The following is a 16,706-nucleotide window of genomic DNA, read 5'->3' as shown; positions in this document are numbered from 1 at the left end:
GTGCTAGGAACGAAATGGTTGCTCAAATGTCAGGTCGGTGACTGAGCAGAGCTCAGGGACCGAAAGCAAGCAGGAAAGTTGTTCACACCTGAGAAGCTGCGTCTACAGAACGAACCCCAGGGTGGATGTATGCAGTTAGCTGTCTTTGCTGAGACGCCAAGGTGACGCCCACAGTGCAGCAGCAGCGGAGCCTGCCTGAAAATCCAGACTCCCTGGCCACGCCTCCAGAGACTCCAAGGCATCACAGTCCGTGCCCCAAATAGGCGTGTAAACAGGGGCCCTGGAGATTCTACTACGGACCCCTTCCCATACCCTGGGAAACACTGGTTTTGAACATATTAAGTATCGTTAGTATTTTAAATTCACTTCCCTGTTCTCAACATTTATCTTTTTGGAAAAAACAAAAATTATTAAATTGAGTTACACGAGTGATGTTCTATTGGCTTTTGGAAATAGGAATATAACTTGGTTTCCAGGCTGCACGGAAGGAGTGCTGAGTGGAAACTGTTTCCTTTGTTGTCATCATTGGAAACAGGCATCTTTCCTTCTTCTCCCCTTTGGTTTTTTTTTTTTTTTCTTTGTGTGTGTGAGGAAGATCAGCCCTGAGCTAACATCCATGCCAATCCTCCTCTTTTTGCTGAGGAAGACTGGCCCTGAGCTAACATCCGTGCCCACCTTTCTCTACTTCATATGGGACGCCGCCTCAGCACGGTGTGACAAGTGGTGCATCGGTGCACGCCCGGGATCTGAACCCAGGCCGCCAGCAGCGGAGCCGGTGCACTTAACCACTATGCCACGGGACCGGCCCCTCCCCTTTGGAAGTTAGTTTATGTCGACTCTTTGGCTTAATTGACTAAAGTGAGCTACAATTACCCTGTATTAACATATTTCTTTTTTTTCAATTATTTTATTGAGATGATATTGGTTTATAACATTGTGTAATTTCAAGTGTGCATTATCATATATCAGTTTCTGTATAGACTGCATCATGCTTACCACCAGTAGTCTAATTTTTATCCATCACCATACATATGTGCCCCTTTACCCCTTTTGCCCACTCCCCCATCCCCTTCCCCTCTGGTAACCACTAATCTGTTCTCTATCCATGTGTTTATCTTCCACATATAAGTGAAATCATGTGGTCTTTGTCTGCCTTTGTCTGGCTTGTTTTGCTTAACATAATACCCTCCAGGTCCATGCATGTTGTTGCAAATGGGACTGTTTTGTCTTTTTATAGCTGCGTAGTATTCCATTGTCTGTGTGTGTGTGTCTGTGTACACCACGTCTTGATCCATTCATCAGCTGATGGGCACTTGGGTTGCTACCACGTCTTGGCTATTGTGAATAATGCTGAAATGAACATAGGGATGCATAAATCTCGTTGAATCGTTGATTTCATGTTCTTTGGATAAATACCCAGTAGTGGGATAGCTGGATCATATGGTATTTCTATTTTTAATTTTTTGAGAAATCTCCATACTGTTTTCCATAGTGGCTGTACCACTTTGCTTTCCCACCAGCTGTGTATGAGGGTTCCCTTTTTCTCCATATCCTCTCCAACATTTGTTGGTTTTTGTCTTGGTAATTATAGCCATTCTGACAGGTGTGAGGTGATATCTCATTGTAGTTTTGATTTGCATTTCCCTAATAATTAGTGATGATGAAGATCTTTTCATGTGCCTATTAGCCACCTGTATATCTTCTTTGGAAAAATGTCTGTTCATTTCCTCTGCCCATTTTTTGGTCGGGTTGTTTGTTTTTTTGTTGTTGAGTTGTATGAGTTCTCTATATATTTTGGAAATTAACCCTTTGTCAGATATATGATTTGCAAATATTTTCTGTCAGTTGGTGGGTTGTCTTTTCATTTTATTCATGGTTTCCTTTACCTTGCAGAAGCTGTTTAGTCTGATGTAGTCCCATGTGTTAATTTTTTCTTTTGTTTCCCTTGCCTGGATAGACATGGTATTCGAAAAGATGCTGCTAAGACTGATGTCAGAGAGCGCACTGCCTGTGTTTTCTTCTAGGAGTTTTATGATTTCAGGTCTTACATTCAAGTCTTTAATCCATTTTGAGTTAATTTTTGTGTATGGTGTAAGATAATGGTCTACTTTCATTCTTTTGCACGTGGCTGTCCAGTTTTCCCAAAACCATTTACTGAAGAGACTTTCCTTTCTGCATTGTATGTTCTTGGCCCCTTTCTTGAAGATTAGCTGTCTGTAGATGTGTGGTTTTATTTCTGGGCTTTCAGTTATGTTCCATTGATCTGTGTATCTTTTTTTGTGCCAGTACCATGCTGTTTTGATTACTACAGCTTTGTAGTATATTTTCAAGTCAGGGATTGTGATGTCTCCAGCTTTGTTCTTTTTTCTCAGGATTGCTTTGGCTGTTCGAGGTCTTTTGTTGTTCCATATAAATTTTAGGATTCTTTGTTCTAGTTCCGTGAAGAATGTCATTGGGATTCTGATTGGGATTGCATTGAATCTGTAGATTGCTTTAGGTAATATGGACATTTTAAGTATGTTTATTCTTCTAATCCATGAGCATGGGATATCTTTCCATTTGTGTCTTCTTCGATTTCTTTCAATAATGTCTTGTAGATTTCAGTGTATAGCTCTTTCACCTCCTTGATTAAATTTATTCCCAGCTATTTTATTCTTTTGTTGCAGTTGTAAATGGGATTGTATTCTTGACTTCTCTTTCTGCTATTTCGTTATTAGAGTATAGAAATGCAACTGATTTTCGTTAAGTCGATTTTGTGCCCTGCAACTTTGCTGTGGTTGTTGATTATTCCTGATAGCTTTCTGGTGGATTCTCTAGGGTTTTCTATATATAGATTATGTCATCCACAAACAGCGAGAATTTCACTTTTTCCTTTACAATCATATTTCAATAAAGAGAACACCCTTAGGAATTAACCTGGGGCAGGTCCTGAGGCAATTTCGGTCTTATTATTCCATAGGATGTAGCAAATCTTTATTGAGCACGAGGAAGTGCTAAAGGCAAAGGATTCCTGAGTGCACTTTGCTAGGCCGTGGGGGTGACAGTGAGCAAGATGCAGTCCGTGCCTTCAGGGAGCTCCAGATCTGTTCAGGGACACACACAGGAAAAGGCCACTGTCGTTGGGTGGGTGTAGCACACACTGCCGTGTGCGCACATGACCCAGGCCTATGGGACAAGCCCCGGGCAGCGCAGTCATACAGCGGCGCTAAGACAGCAAGCCAAGGACGGGGCAGACGCCCTGCCAGGGCCTCCCAAGCACCGGTGAAGGGGACTGGAGTTGATCTAAGCCTGCAGGGAAAGCCTGAAGGGCTGGAGGGGAAATGGGGAGACACTAGGGGGATTTTTCACTTTGCAGTGTGGAGAATAGACTGGAAGGGGACAGGTGGCTCTTGCAGTAATGCAGAGCAGAAGCGATAATGGCCTGAATTAGTATAGAGACCAGTGGGGACAGGCAGAAATGGCGGAGATTCCAGAGACGTTTAGGCAGGAGAGTTCACAGGACCTGATGGGGAGCGGAGGAGTCAGGAATGACACTACATCTATAGCGTCATCAGCTGGGTGGATGGTGGAACAAGTATGTGAGGGAAGTGACCTGAGGCAGGTGACCCAGGAGATGGAACAGGTATGTGAGGGAAAGGTGAGGAATTCAGCTGTGGGCATGGTGAGGTTGGGGGCCCTTGGGACACGCCCTGCCAGCCTGGGAAGAGATCAGGGCTGGAGGTGTGATTTGGGAGTCATGAGACTCCTCGAAACAAGGCGAGTGGGTGAGACGAGTCAGGGAGAAGTATAGAGGGGGACCCAGACAGAACCCTGAGAAACACCCACATCTAGAGGAAGACAGCAAAGAAGGAGCCTGCACAAGGGGAAAAACAGTCAGGTGGGGTCACCGGAGCAAGAAAGGAGTGTTTCCAGCTGGAAGGAGGGGTACCCAATGACAGACAAGGCAGCAGCTGAAATATCTTCTGGATTTAGCAACACAGCGTCAGTGGGCTGCAGAGGGCTGAGCAGGGACTGAAGGAAGTGATGACGGCTCTCCTGAGGAGTTCCGTGTGAAGTGGGAAAGGTGGTGGCAGGAGAGGTTGGAAGGGGTCTGGCTGAAGAGGGAAGGAGGCAGAGAGGGAGAAAAGGGGGGTCTCGGCAGAGTCAAGGAAGGGAGGTGGTGGGTTGAGAACTGAGTGAGAAAGAAGGGGTCAGCAAGTGGGATATTCGAATTTAAGATTTCACAGAGGGTGATGACAAGGGCTAGGCCATAGGAGTGAATGGCCAAGGGGACAGACGGACGTGTCAGGGGACTGGATACATTGTCCACCCCAGCTGTGAGGCCATCTCGGATGATAAGACCTGGGTAGAGAGGAAAGCAGGGCCTACAATCTTCACTGAATGAGGGGGTGCGTTGATGAGGAAGACTAGAAGGTGTTTGACCCTGGAATGTGCCTCAAAGAATTGATCTTTTTCAAATGTGGGGTAGCTAAGTCCTTGGGAGAGGAAGCGACTTGCCAAGGACAACCAACTAGGGAAGTAGCTCAGACTGTAGCCCGGACATCTCATCTGGGTGGCTGGCACTGTGGCCCTTTCCCTGAACCTCCTTCTGTGTAACTGCCACTGACCCTGTGTGCCAGAGGGCCTCGCTGACTATCAGCATTGTGATCCTTAAGTCTCTCTCCTTTCAACATGCTGCCGTCCCCTTCCTTACTCTTCTGGGTGAAAAACGCCACTTTCTGTGTGTGGTTAGGAAACTCTCTCCGCAGAGCACTGGTAATTATGACTTACATTTGCTTCTGTCCAGGCATGCTGGATGAATGTGCTTGGGCATGGAGGCATGGCTAACCGGCAGGGGAAGCAAGGGTGGGAACTCAAGCAAATGACTCCATTGCTGAAAAAATGTTCATCTATGATGCAACTACTGTAGTTTACCAAGTGTTGTCTTCCTGTTTTCCAGGTCATTTTATCAAGAGCTTGAGGTTTGGAAGCCAAAGAATGATTGCTTTTTGAGGACTTTGCCCCCTGAAAGTCAAATGATCCTTTTCGTATAGCCATCCATGGGGGAGAGGGCAGTAATCAGACCCTGGAGTTCTCCTGTGCCCTTTGTTAGGGCAGTGACTGGGGGGGGTGGGGGGGCAGGCAGGGGGATGACACAATGACTGCCTTAGTCTGTTTTTAAGTGTCCTCCTGGATGAAAAGGTATCATTCCACCTCTCAGCAATGGCCTCTAAAATGAATCTTGAAGTATAAATGGATTTGGCCTGGCATCTGGAACATCTACTCTTCCAATTGTCAGAAAACTTAGACTGGCTGGCACGAGTGGAATTTTTCTTTCATTTGGATAAATGTGTCACGGTCCACTGCTGTTGTGACAGATGGAAAAATGCTATGTAGGGCACGCAGGAAGGACTCTGAGGGCCCATCTGGCACGGCAGGTTGATATGAACCCCTATCACCTCTTAGTGAATTATTCATGTGCACTTCCTGAAAAGAACGTTCCTGTGTGAATATCTTGGTGGCAAAACCGGAGAGTTCACTATTCCGGGGGTGCGGTTCCCTGCAGTAGTGAATGGAAAGAGCAGGGGCACCGCAGAAACGCTTTCACCCCCCGGGGGCTCTGCCGACCCCAGAACACTATGAGGACAGCTCTGGGCGCGCATCTACCCGGTGCCCAGAGTGCCGTAACCCGGTTAGGACCCCCTGTGGATCGGAGGTGCAGTCTGGGCGCCCACCTGACCAGCTCGGGTGCGCACTCTGCGGAGCGCCACGGGCCATCCTGGGAAACTCGGGTATGGCAGCCTGGGTGCTTCCCAAACGGAACCTCCCCTTCCACCCCTGTTCCCCACGCCCCCCACCCCACACTGCCCGCCCCGTAGTCTGATAACGGGATACCGGTTCCCTGTCCCTACAGGGTGAGCCCTTGTGGCCTCTCCCCACCCCTCCACGTGGCCAATGGCCGGTCCTAGGCATCCTCCAGGGCTCGCCCTGGGAACCTCGTGCCCCCATTCTGCGCTCAGGCCGACACACCTCGGGCCGCGCAGGGACCACCTGGCCCTGGACTTGCTGGCCAGACCCAGGGGTCAGAAAAAGCGCGGCCCCATCGTTCTGTCGCCGAGGCCCAGGGCGCCCGCGCGGCCGGCGGGGCGGGAAAGCGAGGATGCCCAGGCTTCCGGCTGGCCTCGCCGCCGCCGCCGCTTCGCCAGTCTCTGTGACCGCGGCGCACTGGGGGCAGGAGAGATGAGCACCCTTCGCGGGTGTGCGCGTCCCGGCTGCCAGCCCCGGAGTGGCCGGGCGTGAGCTGGGTCCAGGCGGCAGGGTCCCCCGGGATCCCCTGGGAGGGGTCGCGAACCCCTCCCCTCCCGGCCCGCTGGGTCACGTGGCCCGCAGCGCCCCCGCGGGCCGGTCACGTGACGGCGGCGCGCTGTTGCCTTGGCAGCGGCTGCTGCGGGCCGGCGGGGGACCCCGCGGGCCGGGCGGAAAGAGGGAGGGGGCGGTGCTCGGCGCCCCGGCCGGGCCACGGGGCCACCGGGCCACACGGCCACGCCAGTGCCGCCTGCCGCGAGCCGGAGCCCGAGCCGGAGCCGGAGCCCGAGCCGGAGCCGGAGCCGGGCGGGGCAGGCAGGGCAGCTCGGTGAGTGTTCGCCGCGGGAGGTCTGGCGCGGGAAGCGGGGTCCCCGCCCCGCCGCGGGGACGGCATTGCACCGGGAGGCTCGACGGGGGAGGGGACGGGCTTTATCCCGGGCAGGCTTGGGATGGGACTACGGCGGGGTTGGGGGGCGGCCAGCTAACCCCCGCCCCGCGGGATCTCCGGGCAGGGTGCGGCGCCCAGAGGACTCGGAGGTCGGGGCGCGGGTCGAATCCGGGTCCTGCGGCCGCTGGGGCTTCCTAGGGGAAGGGACAGAGATGCAGTGGACGCCTCTGGGAGACCCCTGTGGCGGCTGCTGGGCCCACGCCCCGCGCCGGCGCGACAAAGAAAGAGAGTCAGAAACAGACGTTTCTGCGTGGCACTCGCCATTGCTCGTGTTCCAGATGTTTAAAGGAAGTTGAGACAGGCAAACCTCCAAACCTACCCCCTGGAAATGTTTCAACCAGGCCGGCCAAGGAGAATTGCGGATCTGTAGAGAGAGGATTACCGTTACCCTATAAAGACCTCTGTTCTCTGACTGCTCCCCATATAAAAACAAACAAACAAACAAAACCCCACAAGGTTCAGCCGGGAGAGCATCCTTTGGAGCTTCTGCCACCCGACAGAAATGTCGGGCTCCATCTTGCCCCACCCCACCCCATCCCACCCCCTGCCGAGCCGCCGTGGGGTGTGAAGACCAGACTCTGCCCCGCCCGGTGCAGGGGTAGGTGGCCCAGGACCACGTAGGACGCTGGCGCTGGGCGGGTTAGGATGGGTCTGAATCCCATCCAGGCTGCTCCCTCTGCAGGAAGTGGCTCTTTCTTCTGGACCCACAGGCCTGCCTCAATGCCCAGGCTCCAAGCAGACAGTTAGCCCTTCCTCCCCACCTCCTGTCACTCTGAGGACGTCGCAGGCCTCCTGAGACTGCCCCTGGAGCTCTGCTCTCCACTCTCGACCTGGAGCCCCGCGCACACTCACTGACAGCCCCTGGGCTTCCCTCTTCTTCACTCCATGCATGCTTTCATCCCTTTGGAGGCCACCAGGCCCTCCCGTCCCTCCCAGTCAGCCAACCATCACAGTGGGCACACAGACCAGACTGACCCCAGATTGCTCCCTTCACCGACCCCTTTTATGCCGCATGCTGCCCTGGGCTCCACAGACTCCCTGCATCCTGTCTTCCACCCACATTACCCTGAACCCCTGGGCAGCCAGCCTGCCTGCCAGGTCCCCCTGCCTCTCAGAACCCTCCCGTGCGCACAGCATCTTGTCTTTGAGGGAGAGCCCCTCTGCGCCAATGCTGCCTTCACTACCTACGTCCTTGTCTCCTGTCCTTGCTCCCTAGCAGGCACCTTCTCCCTGCCCAGGGCTGAGGCAGCCAGCCAGCCCCCTGCTCCCTCGGCCCGTCACACTCCTCCACTAAAGCAGAATTTAGTTCACTGGATGGGAATCACCTCCTTATCTCGTCCCCCCACTGGGCAGTGAGTTCCTTGAAGGAACTCACAGGATTCTCACCTCTTTCATCTTTGATGCCTAAGTACCAAATGCAGTTTTACTTCAGGGCCCAGTAAGCATCTATTGGATGCAGGATGGAGAGACTGGTACTAAGGGGCAAAGGTGGTGCCTTTCACCCTTCCACACGTCTTCATCATACCTGTAGGCTCACTTATGCTACATATGGGGAAAAAAAAGAGAAAAAGCACATTTCCAAATGCTATTCTAAATTATTTCGAGCTAACACATTGGTTAGTGAGCAACATTTCTCTGAATTCTCCCCAAGGGAAGGGATGTTCCAGTGGTTGAAGTGCTTAAAAGCTAGGCTGCTGGCTGCAGATGTGGGCAAGGGGTCAGTGACTCAGGCTACCAACGTTCCTATAAATGACCTAGTAATTGGCATCCCCTGGCGGAGACAGAAGAGCCCAGACTGTTCCCTGGCGATCTTGTTGGCCAGTAAAAGCTGTGCCTCTGAAGCCTGGCAGAGAACAGAGAGGAAGGTACCCCAAAAGAGAGAGCTCTTCCCTTCTAGGACCTTCCCATAGAGCCTTTTTAGAGATTGACATGAATGGATCAGTTTGGGGCATTTCCTCAGCAGCTGACCCTGGTAAATAGCCCTTACGCCACCCACCTACCTCCAGCCATGCGCCCGGGGACCTAGAAATGCTGACTGTTTGTAATAGCCTTCAGTAGGCTTTGCCTGGGGCCTCTGCGGGCCTGAGCATACAGGTTGACATCTGATGCCAGGTGAGCCGTGAGGTGCCTGTGTCCTTGAGTCCTGCCCTGCAGATTAATTAGAGCTGATCCTGGAGTGCTGCCGCACAGGCCGGCCCCTGAGACCACATGAAACCGCCAGTCCTCTATTTGGATTAGTGGAGATTTGGGTTTAAATTCACAAGTCTTAACAGATCAGTCCTTCTGATCTTGATTCCGTGTTACTGTCAAACCAGCCGTCTAGCTGGGGTGATTCCTGGGGTCTGCAGTCTCCATTTCTCTGTAAAACGTGTTCATGTCACTTGGTGGATTTAGTTTCTCATTTTGCTGAAGGTTTCCATTGCAGCCTGGATGTGGCTTTACTTTAGTTCTAGAAACCCAGTATTTTTTGGAGTGAACCATGTTGATTACAAGTTAAGTTGCATTTGAGAAACTAGCGGCTGCTTAGAAATGTTTATTTTGTGGTTGGCACCTGGACATTGAAAAGCAGTTTTGAGTCTTCAGGTTCATTATTTTGTTCAGTAGCTCTGTAGGTTGGGGATGTCCCCATTTGGAAGTGAGCGCAGTCAGCAAAGTCAGGGGTCATGCTCAGGATCACACAGTAGGGTCAAACGCAGGTTTGGTAACTTTAGGTCCTAGGATCTTTCTAAACGCTACAGCTCCCTGTTCCCTGAAGTCAGGTGCAAATCAGAGGATTCCTTAGATGCTTTTGGCCAACCTTGGAATTCCGTTCACCCACGAGCCACACTTGATTGGAGCCTCTCTGAGCGTTGGGATGGGAGGCCGGATTCCAGCTTTTCAGAGGAACTGCACTGGACGCTGCAGGGGTTTCTGGAAATGCACTCCTGACCCTCCTCTCCTTCAGACGGTTCCTGCATTCCAGTGTGGGGACTGCCTCAGAGACCAGGGCACCACACTCCCGCTACCCCTGGATCCATGGCCCTGCCGTGGGAGGGATACAGTGGACCCCAGGGAAGATTTAAGGGTTCTGGCTTTTCCAGGCCCCGGGAACCCTCCGGGAGGCCTGAGTGTGTCTCTCCCACCCCCAGCCTGGCTCCCACCATGAGCGCTGAGCTCAGCGTGCCTGTGGACCCCTCCACCCCTGCCTGCTCTGAGCCTGGCCACAAGGGCATGGATTACCGCGACTGGGTCCGCCGCAGCTACCTGGAGCTGGTCACCTCCAACCACCACTCTGTGCAGGCCCTCTCCTGGAGGAAGCTTTATCTGAGCAGGGCCAAGCTGAAGGCCTCCAGCCGGACCTCCGCCCTCCTCTCGGGCTTTGCCATGGTGAGTGCAGACACGTGGTGGGGAAGGCAGCCTGCAAAAGGGGCTTCTGCTGCTCGAGATCCTGTGATGCGTCAGGAAGCAAAGCACGCCCTCTGGCCTGCTGGCAGCCGGGATGGACCATTAGTAAGTCTCCCCAGGTCCCAGCTCCTCCACGGAGACTGCTCTATCAGCCTGAGGGGTTGCCTGGGAGATCCAGGGGAGTCCCCAAGCCCAGAGCCTGTGGGAAGCCCCACTCTCACGTTCACGTAAAGTATTTCCCTGGCAAGGAAGTTGGGGGGATAATGAAAATAGCTTCAGTGTACAGGACTTCCTGGAGAAAAGTACCCACATCTGCCCCATCTCAGGCACCACCCAAGGGTTTGGAAATCTGGGGGATTTGAGCAGGAACTGTGGGATGGATCAGGGTTTGTTCTGTTTAGCCCAGCTGGGGACACAGATGCTCCACAAATGTGGCCTCCGGGGTGATGAAGCAGAGCCTCTGGCCTGACTCCGGCTGTCGGCTTCGGCTCTCCTTCTGAGTCATCCCAGGACAAGAGTCCGCCTCTGGCAAATCCTCATGCCCTGAGAAGGGGCACATCTCTGGTTGACTCCAAGGCCTCTGGACCCACATCCCTTCAGAGATTTGTCCCCGAGGGGGAGGATGTGGGGACTCAGAGTGAGAACATGGCTGCAGCCACCCCTCTGTCTCTGTTGTTGCTCAGAGGTCCTATTGGGCTGGAAGCAAATTTTTTTTATTGTAAAAACAATTGTTGTTTTTCCATAGCCCAGTGGCTCAGTTGTCAAATTGGAATGCAGAAAATAAAAAGCTGTCAGAGCAAGCGAGCCGCTGTGGCCACTCCTGTGGTAAGGGCCTACTCGGTCATCAGTGTGGACCACCCTTAGAAAAATGAGACCCTATGGACTCAGGGCATGACTTCATCCAGGGTGGAGCTGAGGTCACCAAACTTGGAGGGTAGTAAGTGTGGGTTTAGGTCTGTAGTTTAAAGCAAGGCCGTATTCAGGTGTTGCGTTTTATCTTTTTTTAACATAATTACAAACTGTATGATCACGTGGTCTCCAACTTTGACTCACAGTGATTTTCCTCCTGTGGTTTCAATCACATAAAAAAACAGAATATTTTCTTAAGCTTAATTTTAAGAAATATGTATGAGAAGTTTAAACGTCACTGTCAAAATCAGAGCTTTTTTTTTACACCACAGAAGAACTATAGTATTGCATTAAATTTTTCTGGCCCATACTTATTATTTTTAACTTTGGAAAACTAACTCTGAGAAGTGTCACATGACATAATGCCGTGAGACACTTTGCTTTCTCTAAATCACTTCCTGTCTACAGCGATCTCTTTAGACCCCAGCCTTCCAAACATTTGGATTTCCAAATTTAAGAAAGTTTCACTGTTTTCCAGCCAACAAAAAGCTCACCCAGTTGAAGACTTCAAAACCATTCATTACAATTTGAAAACAAGCCCTGTGAATCAAGTTATCAAACAAAGGGTGAATTCTGGAGGAGTCACTTGGGACGGAGTGGCAGGGCTGTGAAGTGGTCCTAGAATAAGAACAGTGACCATCGGGAGACCCGATGGGAGACTCCACGTGATCCGGAGTGCCATCTGTCACACTTTCCAGTAATGATTCATTTCTTCAGCATTTACGGAGGATCTCCTCTGTACCAGCAAGTGCTTCCTAAGCAGTCTGGGGATACATTTCAGAAGCCACACAGTGCCCTTGCTTTCTCTTCTAAAAGGTTCCGCTCCGGGAGGCTGCCACCCCTAACACGTACCCGAGATTCAGCCAAAACAGTGAAAACTGGGAAGCAGAGGAACCGAGACCAGTGGTGGGGCAAGCAGCAGGGTGCCTTCTGGGTTAGATTAATATACACCGTTAGATCAAATAATTCTTCAGACCGTGGAGCAGCTTGGGAGAAAGAAGTGACAAGTGCGCATCATCAGTATTTCAGCAGTGGAAGCCATAGCTGAATAAGCACGGCACGGAGAAATGAACAGGCAGTTTGCTAGGGGAGCCCCTCTTTCTGTTATGCGTTCCCTAAGTAGCATTGCAAAGCTGTTCCTTTGTCCAACAGGTGCTTACGCCTGACCTGAAACTTATTTCTCCATGTTTATCCTTCCTCTAACACGGAGAACTAGTGATCCGAGACCCCCTCATAAGATCTTTGCATAAACACACTGCAAAATGGCCTTTTGGCCTTTTCTCCTCCTGAGGCGGAACAAAACTGCTTTCCTTGTAGGCCTCTTAATCATCTTTGTTTCTTATCTCTGTGCCTTCTGCGGTTTACAACATCCTTTTGTTGGGCCATATCCTTTGTGGTAACAAGAGCCTACCTAGGCCACAGGGCACTGAGAAAAGACCACCCCTCAACTCCTGTCATATGGCCACTGTCTTTTTGGAGCAATAATCACTGCTGAGTTTTTCTGTTAGGCTGTGGTCCACTAGGACTGCCATATCTTCTTTTTATCTTCCAAATGTTCCAGCTTCACTGAGGGGATGAGGTTCTCACTCTAAGAGGCGGTAGTTGCTAGAAGAAGTTGTGAAATCTTCTTTCTTATAAATTTTTAAAACCAGGGATGGCTCAGATCTCGGAGGCAGACACAGCGGGTGTCCTCTGGCTTCTCTCTTTCTGCCTTCCCACCCCCCCCCCTTTGGCTGGTCTGGTTTCTTACCTTTGGGTGCCTGTGAGAAGGCCTTTGGTGAGTCCCAGCGTCCTCGCTGGGCCTGGACCAAACTCTGCACTGGGGAGGTCCACAGTGCAGGGTGGGTGCTGGACCGGGAGGGAGCCATTCTGAGTGGACTGGTCTGACTTGGGGAGGTGTGGAGGGCCATGTTGCCTAGTCTGTGGTTTGAAAGCCCCTGAGGGCTTGTGAGCAGGCCCCACCTAAATGGCTGTAGACATTCAGTGCTACAGAGAGAAGCTGGACTTCTGGTCCCCTTGGTGGGCCTTCTTTCCCCTTTCATTTAAAAAAAATGTTATCAGTCAATATATGCACATAGTTTAAAAAATTCAGCACAGGCGCTGCTGAGAGGCTTATAGCGGAGCCCAGCAGCCCGTGTCCCCTCGCCCGGGGGGCGGCCACTTACAGCTCCCTCAGTCTCCAGGTCCCTAACACCACTGGAGGCCGCTGTGTCTCAGTGTGTCCATCTTAGACGCTACCTGTTGGCATCCTGTGACCGCGGTCAATGGTTCAGCTCACTTTTCTCAGCCCCGCCCCCTTCCGACAGCCCCTCCTCACCCTTGTCCTCATTTATGTCGCCGTTCCTGGCCTTTAGGATGGGGGCATCTCCCTCCGGCTGTGGGTCTCAGCTGAGAGACGCACCGTGTGGTCTGTGTGAGGCTGTCCAAGTGTGCAGCTCTGAACCGGGGGGCCATCAGGAGCTCTGTTTTTTACTTTTTTTTACGTTTTGCGAGGTCAGATTTTATTTTTTGAGAAACAGCAGGCGTTTTGCAGCTAAGGCAGCCTGCAGCCTGGCTCTGAGATCAATAGCAAAGCCACACATTCCCAGGGAAGTATGGCCTCTGCCCTGGGTTGTGGCTCGGCACCCAGATACACCTACAGTGTGTGTCTGCGAAGGCACCCAGAGGGTGACCCCCCACCCCGCCCTGTGCTTCTTTAGTCTCTTCTGGACTTTTTCGATTTGTCGTTGGTGAGATCTTCTTTACCTCGTTAGAAAAAAGGAGAGTTCGAAGCACCTGAACAGCGAGGAGGGTGCCCTCTGTCTGCGAGGGCCGGGAACACGGTGAGGCCCGCAGGCGAGTCCGTGGGGGCCCGGCCGGCCCGGCCCAGCAGCGCCCGCTCTGCCTTGCAGGTGGCCATGGTGGAGGTGCAGCTGGAGACGCAGTACCAGTACCCGCGGCCGCTGCTCATCGCCTTCAGCGCTTGCACCACGGTGCTGGTGGCCGTGCACCTCTTCGCCCTGCTCATCAGCACGTGCATCCTGCCCAACGTGGAGGCCGTGAGCAACATCCACAACCTCAACTCCATCAGCGAGTCGCCGCACGAGCGCATGCACCCCTACATCGAGCTGGCCTGGGGCTTCTCCACCGTGCTGGGCATCCTGCTCTTCCTGGCCGAGGTGGTGCTGCTCTGCTGGATCAAGTTCCTGCCGGTGGACGCACGCCACCAGCCCGGCCACCCGGCAGGCCCCGGCGGCCACACGGGCTGGCAGGCCGCCCTTGTGTCCACCATCATCATGGTGCCCGTGGGCCTCATCTTCGTGGTCTTCACCATCCACTTCTACCGCTCACTGGTGCGCCACAAAACTGAGCGGCACAACCGTGAGATCGAGGAGCTACACAAGCTCAAGGTGCAGCTGGATGGGCACGAGCGCAGCCTGCAGGTCGTGTGAGGTGCGGCCCCGAGGGCTGAGGCCACTGCGGCCGGCACAGATCGCCTGCGTTTTGGAGCATTTCAAAAATGCAAATTGCTAAAGAGGCTACCTACACGCTGCCAGATAGGTCAGGACCAAAGTTTTACTCCTGTCTTAATGCTGTAAAACCCAGATCATTTTCCCTTAGAAAACGGAAATCTTGAACTAAATGAGAGACTCTGTGTGGAGGAGCTTGGGGCAAAGATAGGCTGAGCCCTTGGCCCTGGGATTTCCTGCAGAGCTCCGAGCAGCAGCCGGCGGTCAGGGGCAATCTCAGAGACGTGGACCAAGTGGCCAGCGGGTGCAGGGCGCCTGGTGGAAGCCCAGAGAGTCGGGGCAGGCTGTGAGTTCAGGGAAGGGGTTGCCCTGTGACACCCGAGGTGGCTTTCGTGGGGGCCGGGCAGCATGTCTGATGGCACCACCTTGCTGAGATTAGACGGGGCACAGGATTGCAGCTCGGCCTGGGCTTCCCTGCCCTGCCCTGGAGACAGTTGGGCAGCCCGGCTTGTGGGAGAAGACAGGAGCCCGGGCAGGTCAGTCTAGTAGGTGTGGTGAGTGCTCTGGCAGGCGTCAGACTTGTCAGACCCTGGGCAGACTTCCCAGGTGGATGCCTGGGAGGGTCGGGGAGACATGTCTGTGGGCATCCCATGTGAGATGCCCACTTGAGGAGGCTGTTAACTGGTGGGTGCTCCGAGGCAAAGTGGGCTGAAATTCCCTCTTCCCAGCCAGCCTGGAGCCCAGGCCACATTGACCCAGCAAGGCTGCCAGATTGGGGCAAGGGCCCACAGTCCAGAGGCTTCCATCTCTTGGCCACAGAATGTCCTCTGAGCCTGTCAGCTGCCCCCTCTGAGCGGCGGCCACAGAAGGCCAGGGGCACTTGTTCAGGCAGCAGGGCCTGCCCGTCCTCCTGCTGCCTGTGGTCCCAGGTGGTGGGAGGGGGCCACCTGGGGGACTTCCTATCTAGACAAGGCCGTTGGCCTGGCCTGGTCTGTGGGTGGTGGCGCCAGGGGCTAGCCCCGGCCAAACACAGGTCCTGCTTATAATGACGTGGAGCAACCGCAGGGAAGGCAAGACCCCACATAGTGTCCCCCTCCTGGGCCCCGCAGGCCTCGCAGCAAAACACGGGCCCAGCCCACATTTGTCCACAGCCGTGCACATGTGGGTTCTGGTGTTTTCACTAGAGCATCTGGGAGACCCGAGCCCGGGCCCTTGGGCTGTGCACACTCCTGCTACGTACGGCCCAGCCCATGTGTGAGCACACTGCACCCTGAGCTGCTCTCAAAAACCACCTTTACCGCATTGGCCAGCAGCCGCCTGGTGAGAGAGGCCTTTGCTTTTGTTTTCATAAGTAGTCATTGGACTTCGTGCTCTGATGGCCTTTCTGTCGAGAGCTTACTATGTCTGTGGGGTCTGGGTTTCCTGTGCCAAGAAATCCGACCTGGCCTGGCTGAGGTTTCTGGGAACGTGACACACTGTTGTACACAGAACCCTGACATGTGACTGAAATGCTGAGGGCCCCTGGGAGCTGTGCTGAGTATCACCAGTGCAAGTCATGACATCTGTGGGGAGTCTGGACATTGCATACTGCGGGGCCAGAGGAGAGCCCTGGCGTCTGAAGGGCGTGGCCCTTGCATTTTCTGCAGACGTCTGTTGTGACTTGCTTGCTCTCTAGCGCATGCCTGTTCTTTCCCGGAGCTTATTGAAAAGGCTTGTCTGGTTTTAATATCTGTTTGCTTTGCAAAGAATGTCAGCATCACTGCAAGAAAGCCACTTGGTGTCCTGGCACGGATGGGAGTGGTTGGCTTCTCCCCACAGCTGGGAGGGGACAGCAGGCCCTCCCTCTGGCCTGAGCCTTTTGAGAGGGGCCATGCTGGGCCCACTTCTGCTGGCCACTTTCCTGGGCCTTCTGGTGCCCCTGCCCTAGGTATGTCAGAGCTACAGAGTGCCAAGCTTCCCAGACTTTGCAAAGCACGCCCTCAGGTCCAGCTGGGGGCCAGTTGTTACACCTGGTCCATGGGCAGAGCTTTTAGCCTGGCCTGGCAGCAGCGGGGTCAGATACTCAGTGCCCAGTGACAGTGCCACATGGGTAGGAAAGATGGCACATAAGCCATTTTTAACACTGATTAGGAGAATAATGTTCTTGTGGTTTCTTGTTCTCTTTGATCCAGAGGGCTCTCCCAGCTCCAGCCTTCCCAGTTCCCAGAGGCATGGGGCAAACAGCATTTTTG

The 16,706-nt window shown here is 53.3% G+C and overlaps 1 protein-coding gene across 2 annotated transcripts; it reads left to right on the top strand.

The window, feature by feature from the left end:
- Positions 1-6,566: 6,566 nt before the first annotated feature.
- On the top strand, positions 6,567-16,685 carry ORAI2 (ORAI calcium release-activated calcium modulator 2). 2 transcript variants are annotated; one of them, XM_058569053.1, is made up of 3 exons: positions 6,567-6,613; positions 9,862-10,099; positions 13,918-16,685. In XM_058569053.1, the coding sequence occupies exons 2-3, from the start codon at positions 9,875-9,877 to the stop codon at positions 14,455-14,457; spliced, it is 765 nt and encodes a 254-aa protein (XP_058425036.1). In that variant the 5' UTR covers positions 6,567-6,613; positions 9,862-9,874; the 3' UTR covers positions 14,458-16,685. The 2 variants fall into 2 exon arrangements, with proteins under 2 accessions (XP_058425036.1, XP_058425037.1); XM_058569054.1 differs by lacking the exons at positions 6,567-6,613; positions 9,862-10,099 and adding an exon at positions 10,107-10,222.
- Positions 16,686-16,706: the final 21 nt, after the last annotated feature.

The sequence above is a fragment of the Diceros bicornis genome, chromosome 26 (genome assembly GCF_020826845.1).
Source record: "Diceros bicornis minor isolate mBicDic1 chromosome 26, mDicBic1.mat.cur, whole genome shotgun sequence".
Classification (NCBI taxonomy): Eukaryota; Metazoa; Chordata; class Mammalia; order Perissodactyla; family Rhinocerotidae; genus Diceros; species Diceros bicornis.
This window is presented reverse-complemented; position numbering and strand designations above follow the sequence as displayed.

What these genes read in the sequence shown, in the direction of transcription:
- ORAI2 (XM_058569053.1), top strand. Translation starts at nt 9,875, where the DNA reads ATGAGCGCTGAGCTCAGCGTGCCTGTGGACCCCTCCACCCCTGCCTGC. An exon ending in TCCTCTCGGGCTTTGCCATG is followed by an intron (nt 10,100 to 13,917) that starts GTGAGTGCAGAC and finishes TCTGCCTTGCAG; the next exon opens with GTGGCCATGGTGGAGGTGCA.